Source organism: Temnothorax longispinosus, chromosome 5 (genome assembly GCF_030848805.1).
Source record: "Temnothorax longispinosus isolate EJ_2023e chromosome 5, Tlon_JGU_v1, whole genome shotgun sequence".
Lineage (NCBI taxonomy): Eukaryota > Metazoa > Arthropoda > Insecta > Hymenoptera > Formicidae > Temnothorax > Temnothorax longispinosus.
Window position 1 is genome coordinate 21,857,514 of NC_092362.1, and position 24,699 is coordinate 21,882,212.

Below are 24,699 nucleotides of genomic sequence, written 5' to 3' on the forward strand. Positions count from 1 at the left end.
AGGACTGCGAAAGTAAGAAAAGTTTATAAGAATTACATTTGTAATTTATAGGACGTAAACATAGAAGAGGATACAGAGAGTAGTTCTGATTACACAGAACTAGAGTAGACGTCAAAATCTCTTCGTCGTCATGTACGATCAAACTGAGGTACTACATCAAACAAAATAATATTTCATGTACATATTTACATACATATAATTCTAATTTGTATATATATTTATATCAATAGATTTCCTGTACCAGATTTAAGACCACTACACGATATGAGTCGTGCGCCGTGGCGGAAAAGATCTGTGAGATCTGACTATATGATAGTACAGATGACAGATGCACAAGTTCACTCCACTATGGATAGCCAATCTCATTATCTAGCTAGGCACGAACTGCAATGTCGGCGGCTATCGTTGTTGTACATAGAAATCGAGGGCGACGCGCTAATCAAAATCGGTTTAGCTACAGCTGACGATAAGAACGATACTGCGACGTATCAGCAAGTCAACGATGATCTTGGTTGGGCGAGAGTATCTCCACCACTCCCGTCGACTTTACTCGGCGGTCCTCTTTTCTTTGGATGTGCGCTTTTTTTTATTATTTTCTATTTTTTATCGTCATGGTATTTATGATATATGTGTAAAAATGTCTAGCATGTACAATTTATTTATTATTACAACTAGACTAGATTATAGCGCGCGCTTCGCGCGCGCCTTATAATGTTTTATTTGTTATTATTATCTTATGCAAAAAACATTTGTACACTCGATCAATCGACTGAATCGAGACGACCAATTACGTTCGCAATAACACGGCAACAAATGCAAACGCATTTCGGTTAACTTCGGGGTTTCATACCGCTTTTATAAGAGGATGTAACTTCAATCCCTCCAACCATTCCCTTTCGTATCTCACGCGGCGCGTTTCTAACGGTCGACGGTAGTTCGTTCCGGGAAACCAACGGCCGTGGGATAATCCCCATCCCCCCCACCTCTAAAAAAAAGTTGTTATAGTAGGGAACTAAGGGAACATCAGGTAGAAACTTCATCAGAGCCTTAGCTTATTTACTCTCGAAACGACATACAGTCAAAATCGCGTTGGGATACGAAAGTGCATGGTTGGAGAATTACGTCAGTGTTGTGTGTAGGTAGGTAAGTGAGAATTTTTTTTCGATAAAAATGTATTGTGTACAATTTAAGGTAAATCTGAATCTCCTTCAGCTCTCCGCTCACTCCTCTCTGATTTCGACGAAATTAAGCGGCCAGGAGCATGCGCATGTGGTTGCGGGACATGTTCAGTGTTGCTACATCTTGTCGGTATGACAGGAATCATAACCTAATTCCTATCAACTTCAACGTTTAATATCTCGCGTCGCGGGGTAGAGCGACACTTTTTTTCTGCCAGATTCGGTCGTTTTGAGCAAAAACGCGTCGATTGAGCCTAATTTTATCAAAATCGGAGAGGAGTGAGCTCTCCTTCAGATTTATCCAATTTAAGAGTATTTAAAATATTTTTGTCGTTAAAAAAAATTTCACATTCCACAGAGGACTATTATGGCTCAGAGGCAGGCGGAAGAGGTGGGAAGGAGCTTGTGTCTCCGCGAGCCGGTTTCGTATTTCGGCGATAGGGACAGCGACGAGGAACTCGATTCTTTAGAAGAACAAGAAGACTCGAATACTGAAGAGGAAGCTGACAAGTTCGAATTCGAAGAGAGAGATGAATCGGAACAGGATTCGGAGGAGAAGACAACGGAGCTTGAAGGATCAACTTCCACGACGAGAAAGTGTCAAATTGTTTACGGTAAAGATAAATATCCATGGTTTTTATCTCTACCTAAAACGCGCAATCGGTCAAGGCAGATGCATCTACCTGGTGCGATGAATCATGCAATAATTGCCAATTCTCCATTAGAATGTTGGTCAACGTTGTTTAGTGACAACCTTTTAGAGGTAATACTGAAGTATACAAATATCGAGATTGACAAGTATCATACAGAACACGATACCGCTAACGAACCATATCAAAAACATTTGGGTATGGTGGAATTAAAAGCATTTTTCGGTCTGTTATATTTCGCCGGTTTGAAGAATGATAATCGCATCAACATTGCTGAGTTGTGGTCATACGAGTTTGGTAGCTCTATTTATAGAGCAACAATGAATGTAAGAAGATTCGAATTTATAGCGGATCGTATACGCTTTGACGATAAGACTACTCGTGCGGAAAGAAAACAAACAGATGGATTAGCAGCTGTTCGAGAAATTTGGGATATATTCATCAATAATTGCCAAACAAATTATACTCCTTCAGAATTTTTGACCGTTGACGAACTATTATTGGGATACCGTGGTAGATTTTCTTCAAAAGTCTACATAAAGAGTAAACCAGATCGCTATGGTATCAAAATTATAACACTAAATGATGCAAAAACTCACTATTTATATAATGCGATTCCGTATGCAGGGAGTGTAAATCCCCCTGCCAATGAAACAATTCCGAGTTATTATATTCGAAAGATATGTGAGCCTATTTATCACAGTAATAGAAATATAACATGCGACAACTGGTTCAGTTCCGTCGAAATTTTCAATCAAATGTATAAAGATTATAATCTTACAATGGTTGGAACCATCAGAAAAAATAAGAGACAAATCCCAAAAAACTTTAAAAGCACAGCATCGGTTGGAACCGTCCGTTGCGGTTACGATGGTACTAATGTTCTCATGTCTTGGTGTCCAAAGAAAAATAAAGTTGTGTTAATATTATCATCATTGCACAAATCATGCAAAATCAGTAAAGATTCCGGAAAACCTGAATTAGTTGATTTTTATAACAGTACGAAAGCAGGTACGGATGTCTTCAACCAATGTTGTGCGTTGCATACTTGTGCAAGAAAAACAAATAGATGGACAATGAGATTCTTTCTGGGTATGCTAGACCAAGCATCTGTTAATAGTCATATTCTTTATAATTTTAATGTACTCCATAAAATCGAAAACAGGAGATCTTTTCTGAAAGAGCTATCATTGTCATTGATAACTCCACACTTACACAAGCGAAAAAACACAAATGGGTTGCATATTTCAGTTATCAGAGATATTAATAATATTTTATCAGAAACAGACATTCCTGATGTTGATAAAAATGATAAACTACAGATACGTAAAAGATGTTCTGTCTGCGAATATAATAGAAATAAAAAAACTTTGTACTGTTGCTCAAAATGTAAAAAACCGTTATGTGAAGACCACAGGGTTCGATATTGCTACGATTGCGCGATGTAAATCACGCGATATAAAAACATAAAAATAAACGGTCATTAAAAAAATATAATTTTTTATATAAGAAATATCTTTCACACTTCAAATTCGTCTTTTCTTATTCGAAAATTCTTTTTATGGCATCCTTAAAGTCCTTCTGTACTTACCATTTAAAAATAAATTATACCATTTAAATAAAATTAAATTACCAGGGCGACGAAATTAAGTACTATTTCATTAATAATTATCTCATTTTTTTTCTCATTCGCACTACTTTTAGCTTTAATTTGCACGCTGAAACATTAAATTTCGTCAATTTGTTCGTCAGTTATGATTTTTTAAATAAAACAAGTCGTAACGTTTTTCAACATATAATTGTTGTAAAAAAATATTTAAATAAATAATTTCCAAATTTTCTTTACATTGATTTTTAGTTGAAAGTATAAAGATATAATAATTTTTGGAGAATTTTTCAAAGCTATTAACATACTGAAACGCGTGGGACACGAAAGTGCATGGTTGGAGAAATTAAGTGGCGGAAAAAACGTTGGAGGGATTAGGGTTAAAACTCACAATTTGTTTTACATCGAAAAGTAGGAAAGTATACAGAATCGTAAAATATATTACAAAAGATTAGAGTTGAGATATTTACATATATGTATTTATATTATACATATATTTTATAAATACATATATTTCAAATAGTTTACTGATGCCAGAGTACACGAAAGCGCTCAAAATAAGTATATTCATATTAAAATTCACTATTTTTAAATCAGAGATTTGACTATCTTACAGATATTTCAAAAAATAATGATCAATTTTTTATTATTAAATTTTCTTATTATAGGAAAAAAATATGAGAAATTTCGAGATGCAAGGTCAACGATTAAATAAACGCTGTGAATCAATCAATGATATTTCGCGTAATTTCTCGCATAATGTAACGTATAGTGTAACGCGAATTGTTCATAATTATTTTTACGCAATGACGAATTGAGCTTAGGTCTTATGCATATTTTAAGCCTTAAAAAATCACGTTATTACCACATTTAGGAAAGAGATAACTGATCCAACGATTTAAACAGAACAAAATCCCTCCCGCTGTGTAACAGCCCGTCAGTTGCCGACGTAGAGAAGAACGATTCTCAGGATGGAAAATGAGCTCTATATACCCTGATTTGTCGAGCCCCATCAAATCAAAAGGATATATAAAAGAAAATTAAGCAACCCGTTGAACGTCGAGGACCCTGCTGCAGAAAGGAATGAATCCCAGATCTTCCGGATTGCCCCCGATAGCGGTCATTTCGGCAACGAGTTAACGACGATCGTCTTTCAAGTCATTCCGTATATTTTTATTATTAAAATATTCTTCCATTATTAAGATATATTTCTTTCTTATAATTAAAAAATATATATAGCCATCATGAGAGATGTACGTATATTTCTCTTATTAAAAATATATATAAATAGAAGAACTGTTATCGAGGAATAGTTACAAACGAGTATATTTAATAATAAAATGTATGAAATATATGCATTTGATAATTAACATTAATATTCTTCCAGAATTTTGGAAGAATATTAATTATCTATATCCCTAATCCTAATAGTTTCTTATAAGAAACAAAAAATTAAAAAATAAAATATAGTCGTTTGTGTAACTAAATTATATCAAAGATATATAACGATTGTATCCTATTTTTTTTCCTTAAATACATTTTTTATTTCTTTTTCTTATTTCTCTCTTTTTTGTTTTTCTTTTTTCTCTTTTCTTTTTTTTTTCTTTTTTTTCTATTTCCTAAACAGTTATTTTATCCATATACACTTTACTGTCTTTTCATTAGCAAAACAGAAGCATGACTGATATTAGCGTTAGTGGGAGAATATTTATTGAGAAGAATAGAATCTTCTCTTATATCTCTAATTAATTTCGCGAATTGATGTCACGTACTCATGCCGAAACCACTGTTTCCGAAGATCCGAGATATAAGAAAACCAGAGATTAATTCTGGTTCTGCAACAGGGATGTTCGATTTTCAACGGAGCAACGAACTATAATAAACTTTCATGTTAAAAATCGTTACGACTCCCCGCCGGTACGAACGTATTTCCTTAACTAACGTCCACCTGACGCAAGGGACAGAAACAAAGGCCGAGACAGCGATCGTATCCAACCACATGAAAATATGGTATACAACATCTCTAAGTATCGAATATTTAATAAAATCAAAGTGAAATTTATGAACAAACTCTTCAGAAAATATAACTTTCTGTTTTGAATATTTTAATTAATACCAAATTACAATAATTGTAGGTCACAAATTTTGTAATAATTTTAAGAAATATAACCGTAATTTTAATTTTTAGGCAGAAGTTATATTTCGCAAGAGAGAAGCTATATTATTTGATCGTTGATTCAGCATTCAAGCCTTCACGTCTTCACATTTACGTGAAATTTATAATAAGTAGCGATAATTTTTAAAATGCGAAATTCTGGATGAAGAATAAAAACCGTTATTATCGTCTTCCATCGATTTCGTGTAATATATAGTAATTACACAATTTCAAATTTATTACAATGTTTCTTATAATTCCTTATTACAATTAATAATTCCTAATTACAATAATTTCCTTACAATTAATATTACATAAAATTAAGTAATATGATATAATAGTACACAGTTTTAATACACTCTTTATAGAATTACATATTATGTAATAAAATTAAAATTTATTACATTATTCCATATAATTAACAGTACGAGTTATAATCCCTCGTGTCTCCACCTACCCGAACTTTTATCTCTATGTACATGTATATTCCCTGCCTATTCATACTTCTATATGTTCATATATTCCTACCTAATATTTCATATTTCTAGCATATTTCTATTTACCTAACGCGTTCATGCCCACCCGAATTTATTAGTTTATTTAGTTTAATTATAATTACTTTATTTAGTTTATCGATATTAGTTTATCAATATTAATTAGTCACGACCGCGATTACCCGAGATTAAAGAAGTGTTTAAAAGATTTTAAAAGAAAGTTTAAAAAATTTTAAGTTCGCGGTTACTTGAGATTAAACTAAAGACGTCACTTTTTCGTCTCCAGATTACGCGTGTAAGAAATGTTACCCTACCTGCATGCACATTGTACACTAAATTGGTGGTGTTCGACACCAACCTACCTTGTGTAAATCTCTCCTTTGGCCAGTTTGACTTTACCATTTTCTGGCCAAATCCATTCTGGCAAAACCAGAGACAGGAAGGAGAATTACTCCTTCTATTGCCACCTGATCGTAGACAGCAGATGAGCGTAATGATTTTACGCTCTTTCCCACGATGCGCGAAACACGACCGCGTCGCGAAGGGCCATTTACAGCAAAATTGAATTAATTAATTAATTATAGAATTCCTAACGTTCAAAATCTACTTATTATTTTATATATTATACTATAATTTACGCACGAAATAACTTTCTTGATTAAGAACAAAAAAGATTTTAATTAATCAGAAGCTGTTACACAGAAAAAAAAAGTGTCAAATCAACACTGTTTATACTCATATATACGCAAGAATATATAATCTCGAAATGAGATTATATTGCGTTAAACGAAGAAAACTTGCTTGAATGAACTCATTATATAGTTTAATCAAGAAAAAAAATGTTGAAATAAAATGTTGAAATTCTTATAAGAAGATTATAGTAATCTTGCGCATATACGAACAATCGTACATCTAATAAGAATTTTAACATTTTTTTTCTTGGTTGAACTATATAATGACTTTATTCGTGAAAATTTTCTTCGTTTAACGCAATATAATCTCATTTCAAGATTACCAACTTTTCCAATGTTGAAACTAAAGATATTTTTAAATCAAGAATATTCCTTTTTTCTGTGTAATTTGGAAAAATTTTTTCAATTAACCGCGTATATCCGAATAAATTTGACTACATTTTGCGAATAATAGAAACTTTAATTTAAATGTAATATAAGCATGCAGAACTTCAATAAAAATGCAAAGTAAATAATTAACACGAACTAAAAAAATATAAGGCCCATTTTTTTCGATTTCTCGTTTCGAATATCGAATCTCACCTTAGAAAGGTGAGAAATAAAGAATTAATGACGTGAGAGATAATCAATTTCCCGCACAATATTGAGCTAATATAAATATTTTGTGCATTCGAACAAACAGAATTTAAATTTTGATAGCTACATCTTGTTACGATAATAATTATACTATTAAAAATCAAGTATTTATATTAATGTGAAATTGAGATCAAGTTTAAAATAATTGTTACAAAAAATTGTCTGTTTCGCGAAATATCATTTATTGGATCTCACGTCATATATTTAACTAGTATAAAAACCAGTTATCAATACATATGGATAGACTGTGAAAGTTTAGGCTAAAATTGGCGCGTTATAGGAACAAATAATTTTAAATAATAATCGTGAACACACACAAAATTTTGTTAAATAGATTACGTAAGAAATATAAAAAAAATAGATTGTATATACTAATAATAAACAATTAAAATATTGCAAGGCATCCTTTATCTTTTTGAACGCGATATATGCAGGCTAAAAGCATCTCTAACTCTAAGGCCGGTATTCATAGTCAGATCTTATTTCAAGACTGTCTTAAGTAATATCTTAAGATGTTAATACGGCTCTCTGATTGATTCATGACATCTTAAGATTGTACATAACACGGTATTACATATAAGAACCGACTATAAATACCAGCCTGAGAGCCGGTTGTTCCAACTTGTTGGTAAACTATAACTAATAGTTAAATCATATCTGTGCCTTTGTTTTTCCTTCAAATTGAACAAAGATATACATATGATTTAACTATTAGTTAGTTTACCAATAGATTGGAACATAACCGGCTCTAAGTATATACATATATTACATTATATTCTTACACCAATTTATGTAATATTTAATCCTGAAAGATATTTGGGATGGAATAATGATAGAATGTACAATAAATCAATTTACATAAATTATCCAGGATTAAATGTTATAAAATCCTAATCTGACCCAGTCAATCCATTTTAAGGCAACGAACCTATGAAACGTAATTTACGTAATATATGTATAATGTAATAATTTACTGTAGTACTTGACACAAACGTTTCGGTAATATGTTTGATATAATTGTCATAGATTCGTTACCTTAATTATGAAATTTCAATCATCACTCACCGACCGATGCGCAACAGCGGAGTTATTCTGCAACGTCGCTACGATGATTCTGTAACAAAACAAATATAAAATCCAAATTAAAGCAGAGCATAAAAGAAAGAGATAGAGTCATTATGAAAACAATCAGTGAACATTGCATTCTACAATATTCTACATTATTATTTATTAAGCAAATTTAATGAAATAATTATGTAATTTTTTAAGAATAATTAATCCATTGGACATAAGTTTCTATGGAATTTCTAAAATAGAGAAAAATAAAGAGTTTTTAGATTTCTAAAGAATTTCTAAAATAAAACTCCTTTTTTCTCTCATTTTTATTTTCTGAATATTTGGTAGAAAAGTAAATGACTCACTCGCATAAGATATAATATATGTATAGGTATGTATAAATCAATTATATTTACCGCATGTTGCTCCGCCGGCACCTGATGCCTCTCCTAGGCCTCCACACCTCCTCTAAGACTGCTCGGGATGTCAGCTAGTATTTCCTCGATGCGAAGCTTCTTCCCGCGTGGATATTTTCTGAAACATATAAATAATCGATTTGATTAAATAATTGTTACACGCATCAAACATCTTATTCATTATTCAATTTAATAATTATTTAAATTACTATTCCAAAAATGTTCTTTATCAGAATAATAAACTTTAATCATTTCAAATTATTTCTTGTTACTAATTACAATTTCCGAATCACGAAGAAATAAAACGACTAAACAATAAACAAAAAAAGAGATTATTTTTAAACAAAATAAATAGTAATATTTATACCATAAAGTTATCACGCTTATGCCCGATGCCTCTTCTAGGCCTCCTCCTCCTCTCAGGCTGCTCGGCTTGTCAGCTTCGCAGGATTTTCTCGAGGCGACACTCCCATTATTCTATTATTTAAACAAATAATTCGATTAAAGAAAAATAGACCATACTTATGTATATAACTTAATATATAAATTAATTTATACTCACTGCCTCTTTTGAAACTGTCGTGGACGGGGGGAGGATGGTATCTGCTCCGTAGGCACTTGACACAGCTCTCACGAAAACGCGGGCAATTAACTATCGCGCGAAACTTTGCACGGCACTCCCGTAAATTGGAATTAACTAATACGCGATGAACGCGATACAACGCGCGAAAAAAAAACCGCGAGAAATAATTAACCGCGTTGTCGATACGTTCGGGAGAAGATAACTGGCCCGACGATTTCACCTGCAGATCAAAATAAAGTCCCTCCGTCGAGTGATACGTACGCCGCGGCACGGTGACTTAATTGTTCTCTCGCACGGTGATTTGCGTAAACAAGGGGTGCGCCGCGTACAAAAAAACAATACCGAGGTCGCGTGCCGATCTCGATAACATTTCCCCGAAATACTTTAAGGTTTTCCGATATAGATCGAGCCTTTCGAAATTTGAGAGAGTCCGCGACACCGATTCGTTCCGTGTTCACCGCGTTACGTGAATGGCGACGAAATCTTCCGATGCGTCGGCAAATGCGCGCGGTACTACGCGAGTCAAATGAACGGCTATACGTCGAAATTATATAGTAGACACGTCGAAATTAAATATCACACGCGCAACACGATATCGAGCTCGTAAATCTCGCGAATGTAAAACCGCACTCTATTAACACTTTGCACGACGAAGAGTCGCGACTACCGGCCGTTAATTTACGCGACGCAAAGTACACACGGAGATTATGAAATATTCACGAACGGGCGATATCACGGCGTTCCATTACTAAAATCACATAACACAACAATATATCACTCGGTTCTCTTTCTCCCTTCGGAGAGAAATTACACGACAGTTAACCAGCACAGCGTTCAAAGCGCGACGCGAAACAGTCGCGAGAATTAATGCTACGTATGTACGTTTGCTATCCATGGCGTGACGGACGATTATCCATTATCCCCGGCGAATATCACAATAACACTACAAATAATTCACAATTCCCGTAAACCTTTGCCACGACGTCTTCGACTCGAGCGAGCGATTCACATCCACGACACATCCATTCCGACGAATACTTCATTTCTTGTAAGCACGCCGATTATTTCCGCGGTTCTCGAATTCGCGAAACCAGGAGCAGGAATGCCAACCTCAAGAACGAGCGCGTTCCGAATACACGCAGCACGGAGCACGGCGACGAGGCGCGCGGAGCACGAACACTTCACACTCGTGCGAGATTCATCGAGAGAACGAAAGCTGAATGACTTTCGCAGGCAACGGTACGCCCCGAGCCCCGAGCGTCGACGAAAACAAGTGGCGGCCGCTCGCCGACAAAAACGATCGCCCACGCGCCGACTTCGAACATTATTTCGTCGAAATTGCGAGAATTCATTCTACGGTCGCACTCATTGTTAGTAGGACGTCCGTCCGGTATTGGTATAAGTGTAGAGTGTATATAGTACGGCCGCGGTCGCTCGCCGCGCCGGCTCGAACGTGATTGGCCGGACTCGGGGGCTCGACTCGCGAGCCATTCGCGTTCGACGGCGCAGCTGACTGTGCGGCCGGCGGTGCTCGAATGCTCGAATATGCGCAAGTACTACGCGCGCGTTTACGTCGGTGCGACGCGTTTACGTCGGTGCGGCGCGAGACGTTGTCGATCGCGTGTATAATTCCTCTTTCTCGTGAACGAAAAGAGATCCGGGTGCGGAGTGTTGCAAGCAGAATGTACGCCGAATACTCCGTTCCTTCTCGTGTCGACTGCAGCGAGTGAGATGCCGCCGCTGAACGAGATGAACGCCGAATGCCGTGTGCTGGGACACCTGTACGTATCACCCTCCCGACTCTGATTGGCGTGCCTCCCTGCAGTGCTCCGTGATCTCGGTGAGTGAATTGCATGAGAAACGAATTATTTGAAGCGAGATACATCCGAATCTAAATAGAATCGTCGTCCCGCGTGTCGCGGTGAGACCATAACCCTCAGAATTTGCGTCTCCTGTCTCCGTTTCGATTTCCACTCCGAATTAGTGTATCGCGCGGGAAGACGCGATCAATAAATATAATATGGAACCTCTCATTAAACGCGAGAATTAATAATCAGCTGTTTAATTGAAGAGAACGATCGCGTTTGGCGTTCTCACTTTGCTTGTCACGATCGCGAACGAGAGAGCGGCGAGCTTCAATAAACTTATATGAATATTGATTTTTTTATAAACGAGCTTATTGCCGTGTATTTCGCGCTCTTGTCAGATTTATCAGCGAAGAAACAGAAAGAACGTTGTCAATTCGATCGAGGGCAATTTAAAAATGGTATTAGTACTACGGAATTTTTATCTGATAACTAATACACTTAATTGACAGTACGTTATAAGATCATAGCTGATACAATTTAATTTTCTGTAAAGTAGAGATTAATGAGGAATAAAGAAGCGTACGTGGATTGATTAGCAAAAAAAGAAAGAACGACATTAATTCAATCGAGGGTGTTTTGAAATAAAAATAGTGCTACGGAAACTTTTTTTTTTTTATAGAGAAAATATAAAATACAGCCAGCAGGAACAAACTTGTTTGGCACATTTTTACATAGGTGCGCTTTTTTGTCCCGCGACTTTTGTCCCACGATTCGGCGATTATTTAAGTTATTTTCCATCAAAAGTCGTGAACATAGCACGGAAGAGAACCACAAAATCGTGAATATTACCTACGGGATTCATGGATATTGATTACGTAGTTTAATGTTTACATTTTACGGACATAGAGGCGCTTCAAAATAAAGTAAATTGTAAAGCGCTTATATGGGCTTATGGCCGCTCTCAGGTTTCTCTCTGCGTCTCTGCTCCGTAGTTTCGTTGCAATTTTTGATATCATTACAGAAAACCAATGCGGAATATAGTGTGATACGTCGAGGTATGTAAGTTTTGTGATGAGTATAATTATTTGAGTATTACGTGATTGAAATCGTGAATGAGGAGTGACGATTGAAAAACTTCTTCGTAAATTCTCGATGTACAAATTTTTCGAATTTCTGTTACTTACATGACAATTCACGAGAGTAATAAGGATATCGTAATTCTTGGTTAGGAAAAGAAGCGGCGTTTTTCGAACATGGATGTAATCTTCGCCCGTGGACTGAGATTTAGCGTCGAATTAGGCAATGCCTCTATATTGTTAACAAGGTATCTTCCGTTGTCGGCATGCTACACATGTCGTGTCAACACAACACGCTGGAAGTCAGCATTCCCTGGTAAGCTCTGACATAAACATGGTGAGAATGTCAATAGGTTCAGTATGTATATTATCAGGCTCATTTCATTTGCAGAAAGATATCGCCGTTATAAGGCTGCGTCATGTAATTCTTTAGGTCTCGCAAATAATATACTCGTGTATCAAAAGTCACTGAAACAGGACATCAGCAAAAATGGTATTATCTTGGCCTACTATTCGGACCTTAAGCCAAGTTCCGAGGGTGATTGCCAGAAACCTCAGACAGAGCAGAAACTGTCAGTATTTCAAAAAATGAAACAAATGACTAAAGATTATTGGCATGTATTACTACCTGTGCACTTGATTACTTCGATAGGATGGGCAGCTATATTCTATACTGCTGTTAGGAAGTACGTACAAGAGCAATTGACATAGGGTTCTTTCCATTTACTGACACAAGTCGACACAAGTGTTGTTTTGTCTTTTTTACTCATTGAACGCAATGAAAGATAGAACGACGTTTGTGTCGACTTGCGTTAATAAATGGAAAGCACCCACAAATTGATGTCGTTTGAACTCGACAATTTATTAACGTAAAGTTATGTACTTTTAGTGGTGTGGATATAGCCCAGCTGTTGGAATATATGAATTTTAGTGAGAAATATATAAATTTAATACGTAACTCGAGTGCCGGTGATTGGGCCATTACTTATGCACTTTATAAGATATTTACCCCACTCAGATACACCGTTACCGTTGGTTTGTAATTTTAATACTTTATGTAATAGATAATTTGCGCTGTGTGTCAAATATTAATACTGAAACGTAACAGGAGGAACGACAATGGCCATTAGGTATTTGAGCAAATTAGGCTACGTGAAGGCATTGTCATTCAAGCGTCAATCAACACAGGTGAGTAATGTACGTTAAATGCAATGTCACCTGGTGAAATTGAAAAAATAAACTATTGAACATATAACTATATCTGTATTTGCATTTGAAACATCTGTCTTGTCTGTTTTCTTACACGCACACACGTGGTGCAGCCTGCGGGCAAAGCTATGAGTAGGTTACCGATTACGTTTCATCTCAAATATATCGTGCTCATCTCTTTTGTTTTTGTTTTTGGCGAGATATTCTTGTCGCGTGAATAATATAATTATATAATATATCGTAAATTTTGTTCTTCGACGGCAGCATGTGTACTCCTCGTAATCGTCTTTAATCGTGTTATAGCCAGCACAGTCAAACAAATCTACAATAGAACACGAGACAAAATCCAAGACAGAGTGTGAAACAGACCGACATACGAAGCCGCCAAAACCATAAATATCTCTCCCGCTATGTCGGACCTGCGAACTAGGCTCGGCGTAGCTCGGGGACTTATTGTAACGCGATGTCGATGTATATTTCTCTTTATGAATGTATATTATATTATGATAAATATCCTGCATTAAATATTCCTTGATTTATTTATCCCCATTCGTCGTTCCACATGCAGTCCAAGTACATCAATGAAAACTTATTGCAGTTTGTCTTTATTAAAGAGTAGTCATTTATACATACTGCATATTACGATTTAAATAAGATCGTACTATTTATCTACAATATGCGCGCGAACTTAAAATTATTTATATGTAACGTAGAAACAATTTACGCTTATTAATCTTGAAGAATAACAATAGTTATTTGGCAGCTCGAGTTGTGCGTCTTTCAATGCTATAATATTGTCGTATATTTATCGTTATATAGCACGCCTGCATACTTTTCCAGTCTCCACACTTTGTGCGAAAACACTAAAGGCGTTATTATATAGTTTTCGAAGTATACCGATAACCTTCAATATTACGTGAGTCCTCGCAGCGAGACGATACATCTGTCTTAATAAATATTATTAATGAATGCTATATGAAGTACAATGAAACTTGATCGACGGAGGAAATTCGCAGGAATATTCCCGGTATTCATATTTTCACCATAAAATTGCGTTATAATAAACATACCTGATAAAAATATATGTACACACGATAAAAAGTATGAAGTTTTTGCTTAAAAACGCATAATTATTATGCTACTATATCACAGTTGCCTGCGCAACTCATTCATCCTTATGAACCACTGCATTTGCAGAGTTGCTAAATAAATAAGAATCGCATATATTAAATGTACCACTTATCTAGATAATTGATTATCTTCGATAAAAAAAGACCTTGTACTCATAATCATGCAACGTGCACTGATACATCAAATTGATCCCAGAAGACAATATAATAATTTCAATTTCCTAATATCAGTTATGTAATCATGTTTTGTTTAAGTTTAAAAAATTCGTGTTTCGCTTAAAGACCAGAATAAATAAAATCGCATTTTTTGCGGTAAAACCTGCCTAAAATGTAGTTAATACGCGATAGATAATTGATTATTATTTTTACATTGATTAACAGCCGTTTGTCATGTATTGATTCGTTAATTGTTCTTCATAAGATATATTTTAGTAATTATATTAGCGTATATATCGCAATAGATTAACAGTGACAACTATTACAACAAGAATCCTGTGTAATAGGTAAAACGTATATATTGCAAATCCAAGTGTGTTATTTTAGGCGAAGATTTTTTTACACATTTCTTGCTTTTTCAAATCACGTTATTTAACACGATTGAATGTATTAACTTTTAATTTAATAAGATTAAACATGCTAAATGACGTAATTTAACACATAAAGAAACACGTAAGAAGAGCTTCTGTCTAATTGTGTTATTTTTGCACGTTTTACGCGTGTAAAAATAAGGCACTTGAATTTGCAGTATGGCCGGAGCGACTATCAATTTTTATTCAAATGCGAAGGAATAATTTGCAAAGATTGATTCGTACACATGCCATGCATAATACATATTTGTCACGAATTCTTATTATTTTTTGAAACATTACCCTATTTCTGTCGCCAATCTTGCACTATGTAGCAAACATAGTGTCATTCTGCTTGATTCCTGTCATTAATTTAGCATTATATTTTAATGAATTTTGAAATTTTTGCGAGCATTCTTTCAACAGCATATAGCCAGATTCTATATAAAATTTGTAATTTTTTTGTCGAAAAAATTTAGTGGCAGACATTTTACAGAATCTCGATAAATTCTCGATAAATTTGGTTGCTGGGAGTATTCGAGTTTACTGTGATAGCAGATCGTACAACATATCGGTCTCGCAAAGCTCAAACTTTTAGCTCATTCTGGTGCATTGTCGTAAGATTAAAGCTGAAAAATTCTTATCTTGATCAAATTAAAAGACATTAATAAATATCACATCGTCGCCCCTTCCCATTTTCTAATTCAATTTTTCCGAGAAAGTCTATCTTGAAAACTAGGACTTAGTGTGTATTATGATATATGTGTGCACGTACACACGTCCTGAATCTATAAAATTCGGGAATGTTAACGTCGATTTCTTTCACTTTACTCAATTGATTTTTGTAATACTCATTATCGGATGATCGTTACGTGCGCAGTTTCAAAAGTTCCGGCAGAAGCTTAAATATCAATACACTTAGCCCATAAACTGATAGCTAGCGGACACCGGTTGCGGTGCTCTCGGTTGCGTATGCGATATGCGTTGGATGTGACACGCACGACACATAAGTCTGCCGTCAAGTGGGTAGCACCGCTTATCCGGCTCGTCGGTCAATTGCATGCCGCAATCCTCACAAACGTAGCAATCCACATGAAAGTCTTTGTCCATCGAGACTACCCTGACCGTTTCCTCAGTTCCCTAAAATAGAAAGGGAACACGGCTCGTAAAAAGAAGTTTCATCGGGAACGCTAGAATTGTCGTGCGCCTCGATGACGTAAGCGAGTTAATTTCTAGTGCGCATACCTCAACTGGCGTGATTCCCTTTCCACAAGACGCGCACTTAGGCGCAAACATTCTGTGGTAATCGTTTACACAATAGATCTTATTGTCAACGTCGACCGTGAAGGGTACACCATCGAGGCACTCGTTGCACACGCAACATCTGAAGCAGCCCGGGTGATACGACTTGCCCATGGCTTGCAATATCTGTGGAAAGCAAAGGGTGACGTTATACTTGAATTACAATGGCGACTTAACGGATGATAATCGTGTCTCGTCGTTTACCATTTCCATGATAAGGTGGCCGCAAATCGCGCATTTCTCGGCCGTCTGTTGGAAACCAGAATACTACGAACACAACGATTTCTATGAGTTACGCGAACAATTCACTGTTATTTCAATCATCATTTAAATTATAATAAATGGCTCACATACCAAGTAGTCCTCCTCGCAATAAACTCTCCCATGAACATTGTAGAAAGCTTTGCCGCGGAGAGCCCTTCCGCAGGAACAGCATATGAAGCAATTGGTATGATAGAGATTGCCCATTGCTTGACAAGCCTGTCCGGCGCCGGTTACTTTCTCACCGCATGTATGGCAAATACCTATCACCAAGAAAAATGAATGTGAAACTTTACGCTCCATTTATCACGAAATCATATGAAGAAGAGACAATTCTTTTGCCGCGACATACATATATTTCAACATTTTTCGTGGAATTATAAATATGTTTTACGTGAATTACAAACGTATTACAAATATTTCTAAATATTTACATATTTATAAACAAATTAAAAATTGCTTACACCCGATAATTTATATTGAAATTACTATAACAAAAACTATAGCGTTTCGAAATATAAGTTTTAATTCAGTAGAGTAGAGAATTAGATTACATCGTGAAGTGAGAAGTTTGAAAATCACTCGTCGTCAGAACACATTCGCGCGGAGTTGAAGAACACGAGAAACGAGCTTTACCATCGGGGAGTTAAAAATACACCCATCGACGAACGTGACAATGTGGCACATTCATCAGGGTCGCACGTTCATCGCGTTTAAAAATCGCCCGGTTCGTCGCGGATGAACGCAGATGAAAAACGCGAACTCACAGTTTTCGATGGGCAATAGCGATCCTGCCATCCCTTAGCGCAAAAATTTTCGAAACTCACATGTACACTGGCTGTCTCAGTATTGCAACTTGGTTTCGCTAGACCAGGTCGCATTAGAATCTAACAAACGAGTCGGACTGGTCTATCTATAATGAGATTTGTTACCGACCACGGCGATGCGGCCACGCGTATAGAACGTTACACGAAGACTATTGGTCGTCTAAGTATGAAAGCGGCTAGGGAGACATTACGTTCGCCTAAACGCTTGCCACTTCGCGACTGACATTGCTTCGCTCGACCGAGGTTCCTGTCTGCTCGTACTCCATTCCTTATTGCGCGAGTTAGGCGGCGTTCACATTTATTTTCTAAATTGTCTTTATATTACAGCATATCTTTCTTCGCCTTCCTTTGTATTGCTTGTTTAATATCTTCAGGAAAGCAAAGCTTATTTTCATCATTTTCAACACAATAAATTATATACAGCATCGATAATTTTATTTTACTGTGATAGAAATTTTATCCTATTAATAATATTTGTCTGATAAGATTCGATATTATCATTTCATACGCATTTAAAATGCATCATTTAATTCTTCGAATTTAATTTTGAATCCTCGCTTATTCATTCGTAATTCATAAAAAATGAAGAACCATGTTAGATTTTTAGAAAAATGTGTGATAATTGCTATATAACGTAATTTATTACGAACAAAAAGTAGAGAGAAATACAGAACAGAATATTTATTATTTCTTATATGACATAATTAGCATAGATAACAGAGAAAGAGAGAAACAACAATTAAGGAAAGTAAACAAATTTAATTTTCTGATTTTTGCATTAGACGTAATCTTGTAAACTACTTCGCTGAACATATGCAATCGCTGAATATATGCTGAATTATGCTATTATCGTATTTGACACGAAGAAGCCATAGAAACTATCAATCGTACATTGTTGCATCGGTTCAATACGCACCTATTATTATTAGTATGAGCGGTACTTTAACAGAGAGCGACTTTAAAGAGTCGTAAGATTCAAGTGAGCTATCTCTTTATGTATTCACCTATGTGTCGTACTCGCCCTCGGCCCTTTACGCAAGAGAGATACGCGAGAGAGATACGTGGGTGGAAACTAACGCGGCGCGCGAAAGAGTGAATGTCAACGAAGTGTCGCGCTTAAAAAGTATCCGCGACGCACCGAAACTCGACTCCGTTTTCCGAAACCGGTCTACCGCGAACTCACGCCGTGGGAATTGGCACAGCCTTGGTATCGTGCCTTTTAGCGTTTCAGAGAAATATCTAAAATTATGGATTTACTCGGGGCGATCGTATCGTGTGAACCTGCGATCGTCGTTTCCTTAGTCTTCCTCCCTTTTATTTTATTACAAGAATGAAAGAAAGTATAAAAGTAAAACGAAACTGTGGATAACGTCAAAAAATGTCAAAAGAAACAATTCAGGCCGAATGACGTGCGTCTAGGATAGCTCGTTACCGTGTAGAAATATGAAATACAAAGCGTATAATGATAATCTTGGTTTTCCGGAATGAGTGAATAAACATTACGTAAGCAAATTTTTCTTACCGAAGTACTCTCCCTCTTCCTCCTGCTTTTCCATTTCCTCCTCAAGTTGTCTCGTCAACTCCTCTATTTTTCTTTCCGCTTCCGTTGGTCCCTGAGAGAAGTAATTTGCATGGAGAACGATCTCAATTATTAACAATTGAATATTAAACAGTATAATGATATTTAATATGTACGATAGAAATTAATTACATAACTTGATTGTCAAAAAATTAGTATTGTGAAAAAAGCGGTTATTTTAGCTTAAATTAATTATGTGTATAGATTCTTTATGCTTAAACGTTTAATAGACTCCATGCAAGTATTATAAAACGCTATTGTTTTCATGTATATTCTTGACTTTTGTGTGTCAAATGAATAGAGACCTATGAGAAAAGATAAAGACAGAAAATGTTAAAATAACATACAAAAATACGGATGCCTCATGAATAAAATATCATCTGGTGAATGCACGTCGCTTGTCAGAGGCGAACAATTTACCAGTTATGACTCATTGAACGCGCGAAGAAAGAATTTTTCGGAGATGAAATCATAAGTGGTTTTTTCCAAATTTTACGTCTTAAAAATTGCATAGTATAGTTAAGAGTGTAAAATGCTAACGAAAAATATGTAGTATCTGCAAGTCATATTTTTTATTTCAAATGCAAATTAATCTTATCGTTATAGGTCAGGCACAGATTACATAAAATAAATAAAATTGTCGGTATTAGTGAGATCATCACTGGCAATATAGGAAGTTTTATATTTTTAAAGTTATTCATGATTTTTGAAAAATTATTTTGAATGAATTACATTTGTGAGTAGGGATAATCCATCTAAATCAATTGCATTGTGCGATGAGAATGTAATTTAAACAGAGTATGATTATATATACGCTTTGATATGTTAGGAACACATCAGCATTGTTTATCCCTCTTGTAGAGTGTATCTTATACATTATTTTCGTTACATTTTTAGTAAAATATGCAATAATGGTAACAGATAAGTATGCGATAAAAGTGCCAGAGGAAAATATATACATGCATAGAATTTTCGAAATGAGATTTTTTATGTAGATTCAAGATTTAAAAAAAGACACCATTTTTAAATAGACGTTGCAAATAGTAATAAATTTACCGAAGGTCTAGAAATGACGTTGTAGGGCAACAATCCCTTCCCAGGTGCAGGCTTGATCGGCGGACTAACAGATTTTCTCTCTTCTGCCTCTGGATCAGAAGATCTTTGCAATACAGGTACACCAGCATTTAGGAGTACGGGCCCTGCAACTCCACTGGTGACACCGGGAGGAAGGCTAGTGATCCTGGGACCGGCGTTCAGGTCAATTTCACTAGTTGAAGCACTATTGACAGGAGCTTGTACCTGTCCACGTATAGGACTTCCCATAGAATTGGTCGACGACAGAGACAGTCCACGTCTGGGCGAATTAATTATATTTTGCGAAGCAATATCTAATGGCATCGGGCCATGCGTTGGGCTTGTTTTCGGAGATTCTCTTACTGCATTGTTGTTGGCAATAATGGCCCTAGCAGGATCGCTTCGACTTGGAGAGTATAGAGATGAATTCCTTGTAGATGGGAGATCCGATACGTCTGACATGTAGTTTCTGTCACTTTGTTGCAATGTGCCTAATCTCAAATGTTCTGTAGAACGATTGGAGGAGTAAACGGGAGAATTTCTTGCAGGGAAATTTTCCTGATGGTGATAGTTTCTGTCATTCTGAGGCATTGCACGATTTGGAGAATAACATGGAGGATTACGACATGCTGTCTGTTCTCCTGAACGAATTCCGTATACCGGAGAATTTCTGGCTTGCGAGTCCCCTGTGAAATTTGTATTTGTAGTCCTCGAAGAAGCCTCATATTGTTTGTAATTTTGCGAATTGTCCTGTCGAAACTGAGGCGGTTGGCTATTATCAATCTGATTTGTACCACGAAATCCTTGTTGGCTACTCATAGCATTTTCCAGTGAACCGCGATAATGATGAGGCTCTGGTGGTAAGCGTATCGGAGGAGACTCACTGTGGTATGGCAAACCAGGTCTCGTAGATTGTTGCTGCTGCTGATCAGCGTTATAATTAAAGTTTCTATTTGGTGGTTGCAATTCAGAGGGGGGTACGTAAGCGCTTCTTCCAGACTGATGGTCGGAGGAAGCAGAGGATGAGCTTTGTAAGTACTTAGCAGTAGACGAATCGATTGATCGTTGTAAACTTGAACCGTCGTAACTTTGACCACGTATACTTCCACTTCTTTGTTGGGTGTACGATAAACTTTGAGTCATTCCACGTTGATTCTGAGATTGTCCCACTTTTCCAGTCATAACAACATAATCACCGCCATTGATATTTGCTGGATGATAATAATTCGGCGGAACCTGTGGTCCCGGCTTATTCTGCATGCTCTCAGAAAAGTGCACTTCTTGTATGTTTTCGTATACCGGTGGTGCTTCATACGGCGGTAATTCTTTCGCTGGTGATCCACTTTGATAACGATTGCCAGTTGGGACTTGCGGTTGAGCTTTCCTGTAATTTCCTTCGTAGGAATCGCCAACTAGAGAACCTCTAGGACTACTTTTCGGACTCTTTCTAGATTCTATTGGATGGTAATAAGGAGGATGTGGCTGACTCTGCTGCGGATAGTAATCTATATTCTCATAAACAGGTGCCTGTTGATGACTCGCACGAGTCTGATTCTGTTGTTGTTGCTGTTGCTGCGCACTGATTTGCTCCACTGGCTTCGGCGTAGCAAATCGTGAAGCAGCTATTATGTTTTCACGTTCATATAATTTGTAATCAGTGGCGGCTGCCTGTCTGGAAATATCCGTCGAATTGCCATCAATAAAACTTTCGATAGCGCCAACCGGTCTGCCAGACACTCTAGCGTCATTTCTGTTAATCGCATTTCTCGATACAGGTACCTGAGCCTCAGGTCTCGAACCTGAGATTCTGGTCGCACCACCAGCATCCGCAGCATCATCTCCAAGGTGTAAATAGCCTAATTTTTGTACGTAGGAAGTATCTGTGGAATTGCACATTGGCAGTGATTCTCGTTGGCACGATGATAAGTCAGAATGTCGTTTAATCCTTCGCGTGCACTTTAATCAAATTTTCAAAATCCAGACGCTGTTAACGAACTCGATTCAAAGCGACTCGACATCATATATGTGGTGTTACGGTAACTAGGTGGTCCGCTTGTCAAAACGATCTTGCTTTCCTTCTCTTTCTCCTTCTTCTCTCTTCCTCTTTCAACTCTTCTTACGTGTGCGCTCTCGTAATCTTCTCACGGAATAGCACGAAATCCGACGCGCGGTATATGTTGCACGGGGCCACTACGAGGACCTTTTTTCTCTTTCGATTTCGGGCTACGCCCCACGACCAGGGCGCCTCGGACTTGTGTTGTTGCTCCTCGAGTGCGACCGGCGCACACCTCGGGCTTCTCTCGTTTCAGCACCGAAAAATCACCACCTGCGAAAATTCATGCGACAGCGCATACGCACGCAGAAACGCAAGAACAGGTCAGCATCGTCTCTTGTCAAGACAGGAACCTGCGACAGATGTCGTGGCATTACACTGCTGTTCTGGTCTTGCTATTTCTTATCATGCTGCGGCGCTAAATGTAAGTTCCATGCAATATGGGTTGATCAGCAATGTGGGAATCATAGGAACTATTACGGTAAATCGTTTCTCTGCATAGTTCTGTATAGAACCGTTCTGCAGTTAGTCGCTGGTGCCATCAGCGGTATGAATGAAAACTAGGGGTGTAACTCGAATTCCATATTTAACCATTTGTGGTATGACTAAATTTTTTGCATCCACATTTAATTTGGAGAGAGAAATATTGATTCTAATTTTTTTTTCTCATTTTTTTATACAGATTAATTATTTTGAAAGCAGCTTTACAAAATTTTTTTTTAATGTTTAATAATGTTTGATCAATCTTTAGCATTTTGTGAATCATGAATTTTAGTATTCTTTAGATAAATAAATTGAATTGTTTTTATCCCAAAATCTTCAATAGGGATACGGAAAGATTTTTTTTGATGCAGTGATATCAGTCTAAGCGAAATGCAAATGACGAGATGTTGGAAACAGGTACTTTTTAAGATCAGAATGTGTTAGCAAAGATACGATACCGACCTCGTGCGTCTTCGTACAGTTGAGACTGCTGTGCGCAGAATAATAATGCGATGTAATTCCATTATGTCTTTTTTATTTTACACTGGCTTTGACTTGCTATGTTTTGCTTGGTGAGAAAAGAAAATGCGCGTATTTAAAAATGGACTGTCAAATAAATTACAATAATATTTTAATAAATATTAACTTAATTTATATTTATTAAAATAATTTTAGTTAATATAAATATTAATAAAATATATTATTTTTAATTAATACGCAAGTTTATACAAACTTTTTTTTATCAATTTTGCAAATGGTTTATATCTAATGTATTTTAATCCGATGGTGACACTAATCTTTGTTGTCCTTCTTGCTAACTCTACTTTCATTCTAATTAAACTTAATTAGCTTTCGCGCATGACCTGTAAAGATAGTAATTTTCAGCGCAATTGCACTGGGATTCAAGATTCAGGATAATCAGGGGTTTGTATGCAATCGCACGGCTCATCTCATAATCGATGAATTCTGAGAAATGGGTCGGTACTAATTGCGCTAAATTCTTATTCTTTACTTTTTTATTCTCTTCACATTAAATTGTAACATTTTCTGTAAGATGAATAGATTAATTATCGCGTACAGTTTATATCAATCAAATGCGGTTCCCATTTAGATTACAGTTTCTGAGATCTAATTGCATAGGATCAATGCTACTCTCAGTTAATGATGAGTAGATAATTTTAGATTTAGGTAGCTTACGTTTAAATGAGTATATAATTTGTAGGTTTATTTATTTTAGTCTTTTATTAATTGGAAAATACAAGACCGTAGATTTATAAATTACAGTTCTATATCAAAACAAGTCTAACTGACAAGTGAAATTGATAACTAAGGAATTAACAATCTCATGGTTACCGATCAAAAAGTCTAGATACACTTAATCTGATCGTTATAACGACGTCGCGCGCGGTACTATAAGTAATCGCTGTCGTCCTACGCAGGAAAGTAACCAAGTTTTCACCCGTCGCATTTTACAGCTGTTCGCTGCACGGCACGATAGCGTGGGTGTCGTGACCTCGCTTAACGAAAACCTTATATTTCCGAAAGGTGAGTAAAAAACACAGACTTCAAGCCCTCTCGTACCACCCACGAGACAGTCGGCACCCACGTTTCGCCAGGCACCTGTGCGACTAGCCGGGCGCGTTGGCCAATACCGGTTGATCGATCGATCGATTGGTCCAGCTCATGACGCAATCTCGTGTATTCAAGATTCGGTTTCTGATTAATTCGCGAATCTATCTCATAGAGGAATCTACCGCTATCCATATGTTTTCTTCTTTGTGTCTATTAACAATAAAGTTTCTACGAACTATGCAAAGCACATAAAGATAAGATATATTTACTTTTATTTTTGTATAATTTCTCGA

At 36.5% G+C, this 24,699-nt stretch overlaps 4 protein-coding genes and 1 long non-coding RNA gene across 12 annotated transcripts in view; 3 read left to right on the forward strand and 2 right to left on the reverse strand.

The window, feature by feature from the left end:
- Positions 1 to 1,042: 1,042 nt before the first annotated feature.
- On the forward strand, positions 1,043 to 5,828 carry LOC139813034 (piggyBac transposable element-derived protein 4-like). 5 transcript variants are annotated; one of them, XM_071778283.1, is made up of 2 exons: positions 1,043 to 1,143; positions 1,537 to 3,325. In XM_071778283.1, exon 2 carries the CDS (start codon positions 1,546 to 1,548, stop codon positions 3,274 to 3,276), a length of 1,731 nt encoding a protein of 576 aa, XP_071634384.1. In that variant the 5' UTR covers positions 1,043 to 1,143; positions 1,537 to 1,545; the 3' UTR covers positions 3,277 to 3,325. The 5 variants fall into 5 exon arrangements, with proteins under 5 accessions (XP_071634384.1, XP_071634385.1, XP_071634387.1 ...); XM_071778284.1 differs by having other exon boundaries at positions 1,121 to 1,139; XM_071778286.1 differs by lacking the exon at positions 1,043 to 1,143 and adding an exon at positions 5,623 to 5,828 and having other exon boundaries at positions 1,282 to 1,792.
- A 3,055-nt stretch (positions 5,829 to 8,883) lies between these two features.
- LOC139813808 (uncharacterized) lies at positions 8,884 to 10,818 on the reverse strand. Its single transcript, XR_011732237.1, has 3 exons — positions 9,446 to 10,818; positions 9,251 to 9,360; positions 8,884 to 9,001 (listed from the first exon to the last, which is right to left on the reverse strand). It is a non-coding gene; the product is annotated as an uncharacterized lncRNA (long non-coding RNA).
- Positions 10,819 to 11,016: 198 nt separating this feature from the next.
- Rau (RA domain-containing protein rau) overlaps positions 11,017 to 24,699 on the forward strand; it is a 61,149-nt gene continuing 47,466 nt past the window's right edge. Inside the window, exon 1 of the mRNA XM_071778377.1 lies at positions 11,017 to 11,306. The gene's annotated coding sequence lies outside the window, so the exon portion shown is untranslated. The remainder of the gene's footprint in view (positions 11,307 to 24,699) is intronic.
- Positions 11,450 to 14,084, forward strand: LOC139813084 (protein FAM210A-like). 4 transcript variants are annotated; one of them, XM_071778382.1, is made up of 7 exons: positions 11,454 to 12,329; positions 12,504 to 12,666; positions 12,742 to 13,036; positions 13,240 to 13,385; positions 13,459 to 13,538; positions 13,673 to 13,691; positions 13,863 to 14,084. In XM_071778382.1, the coding sequence occupies exons 2-7, from the start codon at positions 12,528 to 12,530 to the stop codon at positions 13,919 to 13,921; spliced, it is 738 nt and encodes a 245-aa protein (XP_071634483.1). In that variant the 5' UTR covers positions 11,454 to 12,329; positions 12,504 to 12,527; the 3' UTR covers positions 13,922 to 14,084. The 4 variants fall into 4 exon arrangements, with proteins under 4 accessions (XP_071634481.1, XP_071634480.1, XP_071634483.1 ...); XM_071778380.1 differs by lacking the exon at positions 13,673 to 13,691 and having other exon boundaries at positions 11,450 to 12,329; positions 13,459 to 13,547; XM_071778379.1 differs by having other exon boundaries at positions 11,450 to 12,329; positions 13,673 to 14,084.
- Positions 14,149 to 22,702, reverse strand: Jub (uncharacterized). Its single transcript, XM_071778352.1, has 6 exons — positions 20,281 to 22,702; positions 19,168 to 19,258; positions 16,912 to 17,081; positions 16,762 to 16,824; positions 16,501 to 16,683; positions 14,149 to 16,395 (listed from the first exon to the last, which is right to left on the reverse strand). Exons 1-6 carry the CDS (start codon positions 22,192 to 22,194, stop codon positions 16,174 to 16,176), a joined length of 2,643 nt encoding a protein of 880 aa, XP_071634453.1. The 5' UTR covers positions 22,195 to 22,702; the 3' UTR covers positions 14,149 to 16,173.